Source organism: Plutella xylostella, chromosome 24 (assembly GCF_932276165.1).
Source record: "Plutella xylostella chromosome 24, ilPluXylo3.1, whole genome shotgun sequence".
NCBI classification, from domain to species: Eukaryota; Metazoa; Arthropoda; class Insecta; order Lepidoptera; family Plutellidae; genus Plutella; species Plutella xylostella.
The window spans coordinates 5,528,363-5,545,117 of record NC_064004.1 but is presented as its reverse complement, the minus strand read 5'-3'; the positions used below and the strand labels follow the sequence as shown (position 1 = coordinate 5,545,117).

Genomic DNA, 16,755 nt, shown 5'->3' with positions numbered 1-16,755 from the left:
GAAGGTCACTCCTATTTTGCTTGCGTTGATTCGCTTTATGTTTGTGACTCCTTTAATTTCATTCCGAAATAATGTGGCCAACATCAGGGGATTCTTGTTCCCGAGCCGCTCGCCCGCCTTCGTGCTTTCTACAAATACGAGGTACTCACCGCTGCCGCTGCCGGTACTCACGTCTGGAAACACTCTCTTGTAGTTAGGTTTTGTATAGGGTATGTACATGTCGGAATAGTCCCTTGTGGATTGCAGAGACTCTTCCTCATCATTGTCCCGGCCCCTCTTCAGATTGGGCGGGGAAGCTCGATCTCCACCCCCAGGGGACCCAGCCCCCGGAGGCTCCTCCATTTTATACACCAAGTATATACAAGTTAATTACAATATATTACAGTATTAATTTACAGTGTTTAACTAAGTTTTAATAATTTTCGAAAAACTTTTGTAAAATCGCGCCTACTCTTTTCAAAAGCCCGCCAAAAAGTCCCACAGACTGCCTTAGAGATGGACTCAGAATAATAAAAGCCTCGCGCTTGGATAAGTTTAGGTTTGGTCTTCTCGTTCCTTGATTTGTTTCACAATGGTTTCAAGAAACGGTAGGTACCTCAGATATGGTTGAAGCATGGTTCAAGCCGTTCAATCATTCAATGAACTATGAACTTCTCAAGTCAAACTAGATGATTTAACAGACGTTCTCTGCCGGGCGGGATAGTCGCCCAAAAGGACGATCGATAAAAACTCTCATTTTTAACTAGAGTACCCATTTACCCACATTGGGGTGCGCCATTTTCCTGTACAGCTGTCAATGCTGGAGCGGCTAGTGGTGATGTCGATGCCTACGGGTAAAAGGCGTACGGCGTAGGGTCACCCTGAGTGAGTCGCCCAGCATCTATGAATAAAGGTTATTAAAATAAATAAGATAACGACTGTTAATCTTGCCAAAACCAACAAAATACATATTCATATTATTCATATTCATTTATTATTCGTTTACTATGAGTTCACATCAATGGGCTCAGTAAAATTATTCTGAGAACCACCAAGTGACCTAGTACCTGGCAACCCTGGTTCAAACCACAGAATAGAAAAGCACCTCCTTCCTTTTCTCCTTTCTGTTTATTTTTTGTTTGAATTTAACATCCACAACACAATAATATTTCTATTAAGTTTTTAAACATTACAAGGCATTTATCTAAAAGGACCATGAGTAAAGTTACTTTAATTGTTGACGGCCAAACATTTAAGGCTCGCAAAGATGCCCTGTGCGAGTTCAGTGATTATTTTCGGGCGATGTTCAGCGGCAACTATGTGGAAAACGAGCTGCGGGAAGTTCAAATCAATGTAAGTGGCTAATATTAAACTAAATTCTCTTATAAAATTTTAAATATTTCAGCAGCTGATGAGAGCAGAAGGTTATGGCAATATGGTAGAGGTTGGACGAGGAAGGTCGAGGGTTATTGGATGTTGTGGCGGTCCGTGGGAGAGGCCATGTCCATGCAGCATGCAACGATTGGCTGATAATTTAATGATGATGGAGCAGAGTATTGTAGTTTGTAGAAAGTAGCACTACATTCAAACTTTGAAAATATCCATAATTTAACTTTATCATTATTACAGGTTGTGGATGCATGCTCAATGAAAACAATCATAAAATATATCGATAATGGCTTAATAGACCTGACAGACTACTCTTTGAATGAGATCAATGACCTGGCAGCATCAGCAAACTTCCTGCAAATCACTGAGCTGCTGAAGCAAATTGAGTGTGTGTTGGACCTGCGGCTCAACGTCGCCAACTGCTTGCACATCATGGGCATGGCTGAGATGGCGTCGTTCCCTGCGCTGAAGAAGCTTGCAGCTTCTTATGCTCTCCTTCAGTTTAAAGAAATGAAAGCAGAGTACATTCCAAGCCTGCAGTCCCTGCACTGGTACCTCTCTCACTCCCACCTGAACACTGACTGTGAATTGTCTGTGTTTAAAATGGGATTGCAGTGGGTCATTGAGGCACACAGGTCGGCCGATGCACTTCTCATTGTCCTTGGTTGCTTAGACATAGCGGCTCTCACTGTGCAGGAGCTACAAGAAATGCAGCAGTTGTTAAAAGAATACCAGTACAGCCTGGCCTCCAAAATGGTGGATTGTCTGCATGAAATATTTGTTAGATTCTGGGACATATCAACCACAGATATTGTAAAAAATAAGCAACTTTTATGTGAACTTAACACTGAGAGAGTTTTTACTGAAGTCCTCAATCTAGTGAACTCGAGTATGAAGAGGGAGCTGAAGCTGGTGCCATGCGTGTCGCTGACGGAGAGCACGGGCTGCCACGAGAAGGGGCCACAGTTCATCTACACTTTCGATGAGTCTACAGGTTTTGAGAAGTGGCTGGAGATACCAGAGAAGAACCTGTGGGGCTGGAGCGTGGCGGCGTGGGGCGCGCACCGGCTGGTGGTGGCGGGCGGCGAGTACGGGCGCGGCTCGGGGCGCTTCCTACGCGACGTGCTGGTGTACGACACGCTGCGCGCGCGCTGGTCGCGGCTGGGCGCGCGCCTGCCCCCGCGCCGCCACGCCGGCCTGGCCGTGCGCGGGGACACGCTCTACATGGCGGGCGGGGTCGGCAGCTTCAGGTTTGTGCAAATATATAAAAAAATAATAATTAAAGCTTAATAATTATTTCTTCAATATCCACCAGCCCCTGAAACCCTATTGCATATTTTCGTAATAATTATTCTAAGGCATAACTCTTCCAGTGTTGCCACACGAATAAATTATTTTAAGAAAAATTAAAAAATATGTGGGTAGTCACTGCAAAATCTGTTTTTTTTTCTGTTTGAGTGAAAAATTCTGGTGCATTCATTTGTTTGTGTACTCAATCGAAGTTGAGATTAATTATCAATTTCAATCCGAGTTTCCAAGTGATGAAGGTGAGTTATTTGTGTTTCTAGAGCAACATACCAAGTAATTACGCATTTTAATCATTATATTTTTTGTAAATAGTAATTTTTTAAGGCTTTTTAATATTTTGGTTACAATTGAAATAAATAAAAACGCCATTGTTATCGACTCAAGAGCTGTTTATTAAGTATTGCCTACTGGGTCATAGGAGGTAATGCCACCACTATCAAAACAGGAACATTAAATTTAGCTATCTGTGTAACAAACACATCAAAGATTAAACATAACATATTTTACCCATGCGTACTTTTGTAATGATTTGTGTTAAGAATCAAATCTAAGTCCTCCTACAGTCGGCCGCACTATCCGCTCCCGCACATCACGCTTTCTCTGCAATTCCAGAATAGTGCTGAGCTGCGCCATAGCGGTCGATCTGGAGGAGCGTTCGTTCCGCAAGCTGGCGGCGCTGCCGGACGCGCTGCAGAGCCCGGCGCTGTGCGTGCACGCGGACACGCTGTACGCGGGCGGACACAAGCACGTGTACCGGCTGGCGGAGCGCGCGGACGGGGGCGAGCGCTGGGAGCAGGCCGTGGAGTCGCGCGCGCTGCGGCCCTCGTGCCTGGTGCCGCTGGGCGCGCACGTGTACATGGCGCAGAGCTACTGCAGCCACCTGCTGCGGTTCCGCCCCGGGGAGGACAAGTACGTTGACACGTACAAGAGCTTCGTGAATCCTGTTGTAGCTATGTGCACTGATGGTGAGTTTATTTTTTCCATTTGTTTTTGTACCTTTTGTTCTTAAACTTTATTAAGTGATGTTTCACCTGTTACTTCCATGTGTGCTGGACGGTCCAGCACACACTGGGTAGTCATAGTCAGTGACTGACAATTTCCTGGTAATCTGACTGGCCAATCCTGTCACCCCATTTTTAAAATATACACATAGAACACAATACACTCACACAATTTATTTTACAAGGCAGTCTTTATAATTATTGAGAACCTATAGGTATTTCCTAAACTATACAGGGTGTTGCAAAATTGGTATATTAAGCCGAAACCAGCATGTGCAGCATGTTATATCTAAGCCCGGGAAAGAAGTCAGAATCTCAAAATACGTTACCGTTTTTGAGTAATTAACGTCCAAAGTTTTACTCGAAAACTGGGTACCAACAACCCTATCGTGACACAGTGACCTACATATCAACGAGTGTCAACGACCTTATAAAATCACGTACCTATGGAAACCGATCCGTTCATTTTTAAATATTTTATTCTTTAAGCCCGCGTATTCTTTTATAGGCGGGACCAGTATGTTATGAATACCTTTTCTTTCTATTTAAATGTGCCTAAGTAGTTAAAACCCTGGTATGTTTGTGTGCAGGCAAGAGCGTGGTGGCGGTGTGCGCGGCGGCGGCGGGCGGCGAGCTGCGCGCCGTGGAGCGGTACGAGGGCGGGGAGCTGCGCCGCACCCGCGTGCTGTGGACGCAGCCGGACCAGGTACCACCACCTACTTACGCTACTCTTATTTATTTTGCACATCGTTTAACATAGTATTTTTCTTTACTTCCTGTGTCTTGACGTGTAGAAAATGTTTTCTGCATTAATTTAACAGTTTGTACACTTATTTATACATATATTTGTGGTGATATAAGTACTTAAAGGATTCAATAATAATAATATACAAAACTGATGGGTTATCTAGGGCTGCTGATAGTACCGGGTTCGATTCCCGGCAGGGGCAGATAGATGTTAAATATTTCTGTTGTGTGATATCTCCAACCCAGGTGCAGCGTGGAGATTATGGCGGTCCTCCAGTCTTGTAGGAGGCTCATATTCTGCAGTAATATGCATAGCCTAGGTGAAATGCATGTAATGAGGGTCCCGGTTCAATCCCCGCTGGGGCAGATATTAGTTTTGTCAATTTTAAATTGATTACCCACTCTAGCCCGCATACCCATTAATTGTTTCAAATCTCCCGGAGTGTGACGGGACTAAGAACATTTTAATTTCAATATAAGTTTTTTTTTTTTTTTGTTCCTTGATTGTTCTAACTTGCGATCAGTCGTTGGACCATAAGCAGTTCTTTTGAGCGGTAGAGTGACTTGCAGAACTGGCCTCTCCATTGATAGGCTGTCCTTCATTAAAATTTATTCAGTTTTATTCAACTGAATAATTGTCCCAGATGTGGCTTCGTTTAAGGCGACGGGTCATTTCTGTCTGTGTTAGACATCGCGCCAGCTCATTTTCATGATTTGTTACCCTGTCTCTGTAGGCTTTTGTGAGATGCTTAACTTCCTCTTTCACAGTAGGTATTTCTAGGTAAGCATGTATTTCATCAGTTTTTGTAAACCAGGGAGCTCTTGCTATGGTCCTCAGTGCATTATTTTGGAATCTTTGCAGTATTTCAATGTTGCTGTTTTTCGCCGTACCCCACAACTGTATACCATAAGTCCAGACGGGTTTTAAAATGGATTTGTAAATAAGCATTTTATTGTTTAGTGACAGTCTCGACTGCGGGCCGAGCAGCCATTGGAGAGATCTAAAACGGTAGTTCAGCTCATCGCGTTTTTTCTGGATGTGTTTTTTCCAAGTTTGCCTCCGGTCAAGGTGAAACCCTAGGTACTTCACTGTATCTTTATGTGGTAATCGCTCATTCCCAAATTTGACCTCCGGACAATCTTTCCTTCTTAGGGTGAAAGTGATATGATTGGATTTTGCTGCACTAGCCTTGATCTTCCAACACTTCATCCAATCATGTATCTTGTTGAGGTGTGTTTGCAAGGTCGCTGATGCTTGCTCTGGACTATCACTTGAAGCAAGTACAGCAGTATCGTCTGCAAATGTTGCAGTCATCACTGTTTCTGACACAGGAACATCACTGGTATAAATAATATACAATGTCGGCCCAAGGACTGATCCTTGCGGTACCCCCGCTTGTATATCATACATGTCGGAAACAGAGTCGTTTATTTTCACATAAAATGACCTATTTTCAATGTATGATTTCAGGAGTAGGAACATGTTATGAGGTAGGGTCTTCTTTATTTTATAGAGTAGGCCATTATGCCAGACTTTATCAAACGCCTGTTGTACGTCCAGAAATACTCCACAGCAATAAAGCTTTTTTTCCAGGGCGTTTCTCACTTTTTCACAAACTCTGTGTACTTGTTCCACTGTCGAATGATTGCTTCTGAATCCGAATTGATGTTCTGGGATTAGTTTCTTCTCTGCCATACAAGCTTTTAGCCGCACAGAAAGTACTTTCTCGAAGACTTTTGAGAGCACTGGTAACAGACTGATTGGTCGGTAGGAAGACGTAAGATGTGGGGGTTTTCCCGCTTTGAGCACCATTGTTATTTGGGACACTTTCCAGATGTTCGGAAAATACCCGGTTCTCAGTATGCTATTGAAAATAATTGTTATGAGAGTTATGACTTTCTTTGGTAGTTGTCTTAGTACTTCAGCGGTTATAAGGTCAAAACCTGGCGCCTTCTTTAATTGTAGATTCTGGATTGTTCTACGTACTTCAGAAGGGGTACAGGCAGCCAAAGGTGGACTGAGTTGGAGATCACTTTCCAGATAGTTTTTGACTTCTTCATCTACAATGTCTGATGTGAGGTCTTCATTAGGTTTAAACACATTTTTCAGAAACGCCGCGTAAGCTTCAGCTCTCTCTGTGTCTGTCCTCGCCCAACTTCCGTCTTCGGTTTTTAATGGGTATTGAGCAAGTTGAGGCTTTAGTGTTGTTTTAACAGTTTTCCATAAGGAATATTCATTATCACACATTGGGTTGAGGGACTCTAGTTTTTGTTGGAGGGTGTCATTCTCTATTTCAACTAAGAAGTCCTTTAATTCAGCTGCAGCTTTGTTAAAAGCCTTTTTGTGCTCTGGATGTCTGCTGATCTGCCATTGCCTTCGGAGTCGCCTTTTTTCCAGTACTTTTTTTCTCACTTCTTGAGGTATGTTGTACCGACCGTGATTTTTTATGGGATCTCTAGTGCCTGGAGTGTTTAGCCAAGCTGACTTTTGAATGATTTGAGTCAGATAGTTGGCTGCAGTTTCGATATCCTCTTCGGTTTTTAAAGGAATGTTGAGGTTGGTGTGATCTTCTAGGTATTGGCGATACGAATCCCAATCTGTTTTGTGATTGCATAAATATGGGCATTTTGCTCTTTCTATAACAGATGTGCTTATAGTTGTTATTACGGGTGTATGATCCGAAGAGCTGTCATAGCATCCTATATCATATAAGTAACATAGTTTTGTCCCCACCAGGCGAGTGAGCTGACAGTGAGCGCGGTGTGCGGCGCGGTGGCGCTGGCGCTGGGCGCGCCGCCGCTGCGCCCCGCGCGCTCCGCCTGGGCCGCCCAGCAGCTGCGCGCCTTCCTCGCCACGCCCCACCCGGACTACTGACGCAGCCAGCCGGAGTCAGCCGGACCACGCAGCACCCAGCCGGACCAAGCCACGCCCAGCCGGACCACGCCGTAGCAAGCCCCGCCCATCCGGACCACGCTGCACCAAGACCCACGGTGACGGAGACATTGTTGACGTTAGGTAGACTTTTAACTGACGGTAGTTCTGATTCTGATATAAACTTAATTTTGTGCTTACATGACCGTGGTAAAATACGCCACCGAGTCAATATAAACATGATTTCTGAAAGGCGCCCAGAAGGCAGGTATATTGATAATCGATTGTTATCTTTTAATTGTAACTATCTTTTGCCCGCGAGTTTTGCTGTGCCTTAAAGGGTATTCCGGAGTAAATATCAGACATCAGCCCATTTCTAGTGTAAACAAATCTAGCACATTGTACATACATACATATTGATATTGTGGGTCACAATACAAAACCTATCAAATTACTATCATTGCATTCTTATAGGGTTTGTTATTTTCATTTTGCACCAAAAGAAAACAAGTACTAGGTAGGTATATTAAAAACCGCTATTGACTACATTACACACTGTAATGTACTTTATTAGATAACACATAACTCCATATCACTCTGTATCGAAATACTTCTCAATGCCCATGTATAAACTGATTTGCATTGTACCAGATTGATCACTTTCCCCAGGAGTAAAGCAGAATATTATTATCCCGGTTTCTTCATATATGTACTTTGAGTTTTCATATATGAAAATGAAAATAAGTATCTTTATTGTAAGATATGAGGCAGGAGGGTTCTTAATCAATGCCTCTTGACATCGCGTAGCTCGTTCAGTGGCGTATTGCATTTCAAAAATGTCTTTATTTTTTTATTGACCTTTGTTGGTTGTCAAACATTAAACATGTAGTGGGTGTAGTCAGCGTGTAAATTCACAGCTTTTTTATGATGGCTATGCTATTATCCTTTTGGATATTACAGCTGAGGGGAACAGGTAGTCCCTGCTTCAGGTTATTACAGCTTCAGCGTAGGCGGCGAAGCCGACCCGTCGAGGGGTTGACTGCTGTTGCGGGTGGTTGTGGTGTATGGATGGCGAGAAACCGCCGGGCACATGTCTATATCTAGGTAGCTCTTGAGATCCGTTGTATGCGCCGGCGTGCAGTGTAAGGTGATATGAGGTGGGTTATATATCGTGATATGAGTAAATTCACACTGGTGAAAAGCCATTCCAATGTGACACTTGCAAATGTATATTTGAGACTGGGTTGACCGGCTGTCGTACGACGACGGCGACGAATCTCCGTCAGATTCGTCATGTATTGTGTCTGCTGCTAGTATGGAGCGGAGGTTAGGAGATTGGATCTCGGTAACTTATTTTTTTCCAAAATTTTATGGGCATCTTTGAGACAGCGGCAAATGGGCTTCGGCTATTCCTTGCTGCTTGCTCGGAGGTAACGGTGACGCCGGCCCGACTCGTCTCGTCACGTCGGTACACGAAGAAGTTGGGCAGATGGAGCTGGTCCGGGGGCCGGGGCCGGTGACCTCAGGGCCTCAGAGCTGCTCCGCTGAGCTCCGAGTCAGTCTTCGTCGGTGCAGAGGGCGCGCAGGTAGCGGTAGTGGCCGAGACCGTCACAGCTGGCACGGGTTTGGCCCACTGGACTGGTTCCTCAGCCGACCTCTTCTTTCCTCGGCGCCGTCCTCGCTCCTCTTAGCGGGGCCTGCGGGGTTCTGCCTGGTGGCAGTGGGCGGGGGCAAATTGATGTTTGGCTTCGTGGTCTCGCGGTAGCGGGCTGGCCGCGGGGGCACTGCGGTGGTGCTCCTCGTCCTCGCCAGGCCTCTATACCTATTGAGGAGTTCGTCCACCGCGTACAACTGAGTGAGTTCCTCCTTGGAGAGTCGCTCGAACTGCGCGTGGAAGAGGCAGCCCGGCCTCCCCCTCGCAGCAGCGATGGCTCTCACAAACCGCACTGGGAAGCCCTTTGTCCTCAGCGCGGCCTGGATCTCCTCAGCAGGCGTGTCCGCTGGCAGACCTCGGATGGCGACCTTCGACGGGAGCTCATGCTTCAAGCTATATCCATAATAGGATATAGCTTGGTCCTCCTTGCTCGCCGCTTCAAGGTACCGCTGCACGATGCGGTACTCCTCCGGCGAGTGCGGGATGAAGCGCACCGCCTGGTTGAAGGGGCGCGCGTGCGGGGCGTGGCCCAGCAGCTAGCGCGGTCACTGCGGAAGGCGTTACACCCACTAGCGGCGGCAAATGGGCGTCGGCTATTCCTTGCCGCTTGCTTAGCTTGGAGGTAACGGAGTTCTGTTCTATTCTGTTCTAGATGACGACGAGGAAGCGACCTTCGGGCACTTGTCCTCACTCTCGACCTCAAATGAGTCGGGTGAGCGCGGCTATGCCAGGAAGATCACTCGGACCGGGTCACCACCTGTCTTCAGCGCCTGCAGCACCTCGTACAGGATCTCCGTGCCGATCACCAGAAGTTCCTCCTTTCCCTCGCTTCTGGGTTTTTGTGCCCTTGGTGTAAGTTAGTGTTTTGTGTGGGCACCTGCACTGGAGGTGTGGGCCGCGGGGTGGCGGGAGTGGACCCTTTTTCCCCCTCTTCCTTTTCCTTGGTTTGTTTGAAGCTCGAGGAGTGGGCCCGTTCGCTTCGGCCATCAGGGTGGCTACGGCCGATTCCTCTACCTGTGGTTTTTCTGTGCGTGGCGGTAGGCTGTTGCCCTTGCCAGTTTTGGCCACTGTGCCCGCCTTGGTGTTCTTGGCTTCGGCTCGGTACGTGGGGCACGAGGTGTTGTTTGCCGTGTGTGCACCTCCACAGTTGGCGCACGTTGGTGGCTACTCTTTGGGGCGAGTGCACTGAGCGGCAGCATGTCCCTCTCCGCAGCGGACGCAGGCTTGGGGTCGGTGGCAGTGGTGGGAGGAGTGCCGGAACTGTTGGCAGCGGTGACAGTGCGCCGGTCCCTTCTTCCCTTTCCAATTTTCAATTTTAATCCCCAGAATATTTAGCAGTTCTGTCACTGCGTATATTGCCGGGGTCAAATGGGGGGTACGCCGCAGTTGGGTGAACATAATGCATCCTGACCTGCCCTTTCGTGCTTGTATAGAGCGCACAAAATCGGGCTCGTAGCCCAGGGTGCGCAGTACCTCCTCTACTGCGGTATCAGCTGGGAGTCCCCTGATGGCGACCTTTAGGTTTCGTTCCGAGGGGAGCGAGTAGCTAAACCATGCTACTCCCACTGATTTTTCTAGTTTAGTGAGGTATGCCTGCGTCACTCGGTATTCCTCGTCGCTCTTCGGAGAGAATTTTATTCCTTTCTCAAAGGGGCGAGAAGACGGGTCATGGCCAAGCTGGTCACGGGCACCTTGAAGGGGGTTGAGGACAGTAGTGGACTGAGCGGAATAAAACACTTCGAGTTCACTCAGCTCAACAAGAGGATTTATTTACACAAATTAACATACACTACTTTGAGACAGCGGCAAATGGGCTTCGGCTATTCCTTGCTGCTTACTCTGAGAGAGTGCGTAGCTGGGAGGCGTGGCCGGTGATGCCCCCCGGGTTCTAGTACATGACTCTAAGGGCGTAAGGCATGACTGAAACGCTCGAGGGTGGTCATTCATGTTTTAAGGACAGGCAAGAGGTCCTGTCCTGTGAATATGGCGATCGTGAGCTGCTTGACCAGCTCTAGCGGCGGCAAATGGGCTTCGACTATTCCTTGCCGCTTGCTTAGCTCGGAGATGTGCGGGCAGTTCCTCTCGTCGGTGAGACTTCTACTCCTGGATAATCGTGGTCGCTTCCTGCGCGGTCTTGATGGCTGTGGTGATCACAGAGGCCGCTGACTCGACTTCGGCGGGCGTTGTGAGTTGCCCATCGAAGGAGAACGCGTCCATGGCTGAGCGGTAGGCGGCCCAGTCCACGGTTCTGCGTGGCGGCCTCTGGATGCGGAACTCCGAGTTGATGCCCACCGTGATGAGCAACGGCACGTGCTGAGTGTCCGCGTCGTACATGACCTCGACGTGCACTGGCCACGGCATGAGGTGGTGCAGCACGATGTCCAGCACGTCTGGCCTTGCACGAGGACTTCATAGGGGTGGTCTTCGGAATCTTCGTACATTTTCCTACCCGCGGGGTTGATGGAGTGGGACCCCCACGCCGGGTGTTTGGCGTTGAGATCCCCGGCGAGCAGGGTAGGAGAGGCTCCGTTGAACAGCGTTCGGAGGTCCCTCGGGTTCAGGTTCACTTAAGCGGGCGGTGGCAATGCTCCGACGCATGCCCGAAGGTCTGCCAGCGGTGGCACTGCGGTGGTCCTCCTCGTCCTCGCCAGGCCTCGATGGTGACGCCCGGCATGAAGAGGAGCTCGTCCACCGCGTACAGCTGCGCGAGTTCTTCCTTAGAGAGCCGCTCGAGCTGCGCGTGGAAGAGACAGCCCGGCCTCCCCCTCGCAGCAGCGATGGCCCTCACAAACCGCACTGGGAAGCCCTTTGTCCTCAGCGCGGCCTGGATGTCCTCGGCAGGCGTATCCGCTGGCAGACCTCGGATGGCGACCTTCGTCGGGAGCTCATGCTTCAAGCTATATCCATAATAGGATATAGCTTGGTCCTCCTTGCTCGCCGCTTCAAGGTACCGCTGCACGATGCGGTACTCCTCCGGCGAGTGCGGGATGAAGCGCACCGCCTGGTAGAAGGGGCGCGCGTGCGCGGCGTGGCCCAGCAGCCTGCGCGGCCACTGCGGAAGGCGTTACTCCACGAGCGGCGGCAAATGGGCGTCGGCTATTCCTTGCCGCTTGCTTAGCTTGGAGGTAACGCAGTTCTGTTCTATTCTATTCTAGATGACGACGAGGAAGCGACCTTCGGGCGCTTGTCCTCACTCTCGACCTCGGATGAGTCGTGTGAGCGCGAAGATCACTCGGACCGGGTCATCACCTGTCTTCAGCGCCTGCAGCACCTCGTACAGGATCTCCGTGGCGATCACCAGAAGTTCCTCCTTTCCCTCGCTTCTGGGGTTTTGTGCTCTTGGTGGTTTTTTTTTTTTTAATTGACTTTTTTTGCTGTTAGCCTTTTGGTTTTTACAAATTTGCCTTGGGGTGAGGGGAACAGGTAGTCCCAGCCTCAGGAGTGCTCTTGGTGTAAGTTAGCTGGGCGGGTTTTGTGTGGGCACCTGCACTGGAGGTGCGGGCCGCGGGGTGGCGGCGGTGGGCGCAGCAGACGCAGCTGGTGCAGTGTAGGCCGTAGTCTTTTTCCCCATCTTCCTCTTCCTTGGTCTGTTTGCTGTTTCTTGAGTGGGCCCGTTCGCTTCAGCCATCAAGGTGGCTACGGCCGATTCCTCTACGTGTGGTTTTTCTGTGCGTGGCGGTAGGCTCTTGCCCTTGCCAGTTTTGGCCACTGTGCCCGCCTTGGTGTTTTTGGCTTCGGCTCGGTACGTGGGGCACGAGGTGTTGTTCGCCGTGTGTGCACGTCCACAGTTGGCGCACGTTGGTGGCTCCTCTTTGGGGCGAGGGCACTGAGCGGCAGCATGTCCCTCTCCGCAGCGGACGCAGGCTTGGGGTCGGTGGCAGTGGTGGGAGGAGTGCCGCAACTGTTGGCAGCGGTGACACTGCGCCGGTCCCTTCTTCCCGTTCCAATTTTAAATTTTAATCCCCAGCATATTTAGCAGTTCTGTCACTGCGTATTGCCGGGGTCAAATGGGGGGTACGCCGCAGTTGGGTGAACATAATGCATCCTGACCTGCCCTTTCGTACTTGTATAGAGCGCACAAAATCGGGCTCGTAGCCCAGACTTCGTAGGGGTGATCTTCGGAATCTTCGTACAGTCTCCAACCCGCGAGGTTGATGGAGTGGGACCCCCACGCCGGGTGTTTGGCGTTGAGATCCCCGGCGAGCAGGGTAGGAGACGCTCCGTCGAACAGCGTTCGGAAGTCCCTCGGGTTCAGCAGGTCACCAGGTGGGCGGTAGGCAGCGTATAGGCGGAGCTCCGTCCCCTCGGCGCTGACTCTCACGCCTATCGAGCGTGTCGTGTCAAACGCCGGCAGGTCCAGTTCTTCGTGCACGATGTCGCGACGGACGAGGGCGGCAGTGCCTCTGTACGGCACGCCAGCTGGACTCATCTCGTCACGTCGGTACACGAAGAAGTTGGGCAGGCGGAGCTCCGCTTTCGGTGACAGCTTCGTCTCGCCCAGGAGGACAATATGAATGTCCTGCGACTGGATGAGAGTGCGAAGCATGTCGGTGTATCCGATGATGCCCCCCGGGTTCCAGTACATGATTCAAGGGCGTGAGCCATGACTGAAACGTTGTAGGCTGGTCAGTCCTGAGGTGAGGAAAGGCGTGAGGTCCTGTCCGGTGAAGATGGCGATCGTGAGCTGCTTGACCAGCTCAACGATCGCGTGCAGCACGTCTTCTTTGATGAAGTGGGAGAGTGCAGCGAACTGAGTGGGCGCCTTCCTGGGGGCGGGGGTCGGTGCAGGGGGCGCGGAGGAAGCGGTGGGGGCCGAGACCGTCACGGCCGGCGCGGGTTTGGCCGACTGGACTGGTTCCTCAGCCGTCCTCTTCTTTCCTCGGCGCCGTCCTCGCCTCCTCTTGGAGGGGCCTGCTGGGTTCTGTCCGGTGGGGGCGGGCGGGGGCAGCTTAATGTTGCGCTTCCTGGCCTCGCGCTTAAAGACCGGACAGCGCCGGTTGTTGGCGGTGTGCGGCTTCGCGCAGTTGGCGCAGGTAGCGGGCTGGTCGCGGGGGCGGGGGCACTCGCCGGCACGGTGCTCGCCGGAGCAGCGCACGCACTTAAGCGGGCGGTGGCAATGCTCCGACGCATGCCCGAAGGTCTGGCAGCGGTGGCACTGCGGTGGTCCTCCTCGTCCTCGCCAGGCCTCGATAGTGACGCCCGGCATGTACAGGAGCTCGTCCACCGCGTACAGCTGCGCGAGTTCTTCCTTAGAGAGCCGCTCAAACTGCGCGTGGAAGAGGCAGCCCGGCCTCCCCCTCGCAGCAGCGATGGCCCTCACAAACCGCACTGGGAAGCCCTTTGTCCTCAGCGCGGCCTGGATGTCCTCGGCAGGCGTGTTCGCTGGTAGACCTCGGATGGCGACCTTCGTCGGAAGCTCATGCTTCAAGCTATATCCATAATAGGATATAGCTTATAGAGTGGCGCTCTCACTCGTCGTGGCAGTCGACTCGGGGCGGCTTACCTCCACCTTCGTCCTCCTCCATCCTCGATGGTGCAGGCAGCTACCTAGGTGCGCAGGACCCTGGATAGCACTCCTCGGCGCGTGCAGCCGACCCGGGTTGATCTCGCTGGTGAGAAGCCCAGGACAGGCGCAACAAGATTAGGTAGCTCCTGATGTCGTGAACCCAAGAGTTTTTCAACAAAAACCCTGGGTTGCACTATAGTCTATTTGCACACTGTGCGCACTACACTGCACAAACAAACAATACGTCACAAACACGGAGCGGTATCGGACCACTTTCGCGTGACACCGCCGGTTCTCGACGCAGCACAGGCTACGGAGTGGCACGGCGGGTCAGGTTACGGTGGCCGGTCGCTATGCGGAGCGAACTACGGTAGTGTGGGTAAGTACACTACGGCTCAAACTCGCGCGCGTGTGTGTGTAACGTGTCCGATGTACGTGTGATCGGTCTCGTCGTCGTCGTCGTTGGTTCTCTTCTGCGCCCGTCAGGGCGCAGGCTTCGGGCCTGTGAGGGAGCCCTCTTTGCCCGGGCTTCTTCTCCAGGGCCAACTAGCTCCTGGGTCCGGGGGGCCGCCTGTTCAGCAGGCGGCGTCTGGTTGGTCATCTGCGTCTCGGTGAGCCGCCGCATCGACTGGTTGCCGACGACAGCAGCTCACGAAGAATCGTCTGGTCCAGTGGATCGACTCAGGGAGCCCCTCTCGTCAGCTGAGTGCCAACAGCTAGGGCTCCCGAGGATCAGGTGTCTCGTCCGGTGTAGTATCGACTCAGGGAGCCACTTCGTCGGCTGGTGCCAACAGAAGGAGCTCCCGAGGATATGGTCTGCCATTGTCTGGCCGGTCGTAGGTCGGGGCGATGTCGTGGAGGTGTACGTGCGGCCCGTTGTCGGCGCGGTCGTACATTCGACGCGCCAGACGGACCACAAACTCCTCCAACGACTCGATCTTGAGGTCGCGGGCGATGACATCATTTCTGACGTACCGCCCGGCCCCGACGATGGTCCTCAGGGTCAGGTTCTGCTGCGCCTGGAGCCTGTTGCGGTTGGCCGTCGAGCATAGCGCGTACCACGCCGGAGCGGCGTAGGTGAGGCGGGAACGCACGTATGTCTTGAAGATCCCCAGCTTCGTGCGCAGGGGGAGTCGGGAGGCCAGCACGGGACGTAGCATGGCCCGTGCGGCCTTCGCCTGGTTGACGGAGTTGACCGCCTGGGCGCTCATGGTGAGCGCGCGGTCAATCGTCACCCCCAGGTACTTGACTGAGGATCTCCACTCGACGGCTTGGCCTCGCAGCTGCAGCTTCCTCGCCGGCGCGCGGTAGCGGCCGGACAGCATCGCGGCGGTCTTGCCCACATTGACCGCCATGCGCCACTTGTCCAGCCATTCCGGCAGCCGGTCCAGCAGCCGCTGCATCTTGGACACGGCCAGGTCCACCTTCCGAGATGAGGCAAAGTACGCGCTGTCGTCGGCAAAGAGTGCCAACTCAACGTCTTGCTCACCGTCGGTCAGTGTACCGGCCAGTGTCGGGATGTCGTCGGTGTAGGCCGCGTAGAGGCAGGGCGAGAGACAGCTCCCCTGAGGAACTCCGGCGCAGATCTTGCGCGGGGTGGAGTCGGCGTCCTCGACCGAAACGTAGAACCGCCGTTCATCCAGGAATGACGCCACTGTCTGCACAATCGCAAGCGGCGTGGACGTCAGAGACAGCTTGTACAGCAGTCCCGCATGCCACACACGATCGAACGCCTTCTCGATGTCGAGGAAGACGCTGACGGTGAGTCGGCCCTTGTTGCGTTCAAAGGCCATAAGATGCAGGACGCGCACAAGCTGCAGCGTGGTGGAGTGCTCACTGCGGAAACCAAACTGCTCCGCACGGTAGGGGACGTGCGGCCTCAGTCTCCGCAGGAGCACGCGCTCGTGTGATCGGTCGCGTCTCCAATGGTTGTCGTCTGCATGTAGAAGTGCCGCACAGAAAAACCTATTGTTCACAAAATGTTCCATTATAAATAAATAAATTCTTACCTTGCAGGTAGGTACTTATAATAATAATAAAAAAATAAAAAAACTTTTTTAATTCATTTCAAAAGTAGCGGCAAATGGGCTCAGGCCATTCCTTGCCACGCTTACTGTGGTGGACTGTAGTATAGGACTGTTAAGACACTGTTGTTGGTTCTGCCTGGACTGGTGTCTCTGTCACGTCACTTGGTCAGCGAGCTGAGAAGCGGCGCTTGAAGCCTGAGTCTTGAGTCTTGAGGAGGCTGCTGCAGACTTCTTGAGATTTCTTGAAGTGTTTTCCGCTTGGCTGTTGTACT

General features: G+C 51.6%; 2 protein-coding genes across 2 annotated transcripts; one reads left to right on the top strand and one right to left on the bottom strand.

Annotated features, from left to right (window-relative positions):
• Nucleotides 1–1,085: 1,085 nt before the first annotated feature.
• On the top strand, nucleotides 1,086–9,796 carry LOC119691977 (kelch-like protein 30). The gene is made up of 5 exons (XM_038110886.2): nucleotides 1,086–1,332; nucleotides 1,609–2,618; nucleotides 3,289–3,641; nucleotides 4,268–4,383; nucleotides 7,162–9,796. The coding sequence occupies exons 1-5, from the start codon at nucleotides 1,195–1,197 to the stop codon at nucleotides 7,297–7,299; spliced, it is 1,755 nt and encodes a 584-aa protein (XP_037966814.2). The 5' UTR covers nucleotides 1,086–1,194; the 3' UTR covers nucleotides 7,300–9,796.
• A 5,352-nt stretch (nucleotides 9,797–15,148) lies between these two features.
• On the bottom strand, nucleotides 15,149–16,222 carry LOC125490514. Its single transcript, XM_048629949.1, has one exon. The coding sequence runs from the start codon at nucleotides 15,857–15,859 to the stop codon at nucleotides 15,218–15,220; it is 642 nt and encodes a 213-aa protein (XP_048485906.1). The 5' UTR covers nucleotides 15,860–16,222; the 3' UTR covers nucleotides 15,149–15,217.
• Between the last annotated feature and the right edge of the window lie 533 nt (nucleotides 16,223–16,755).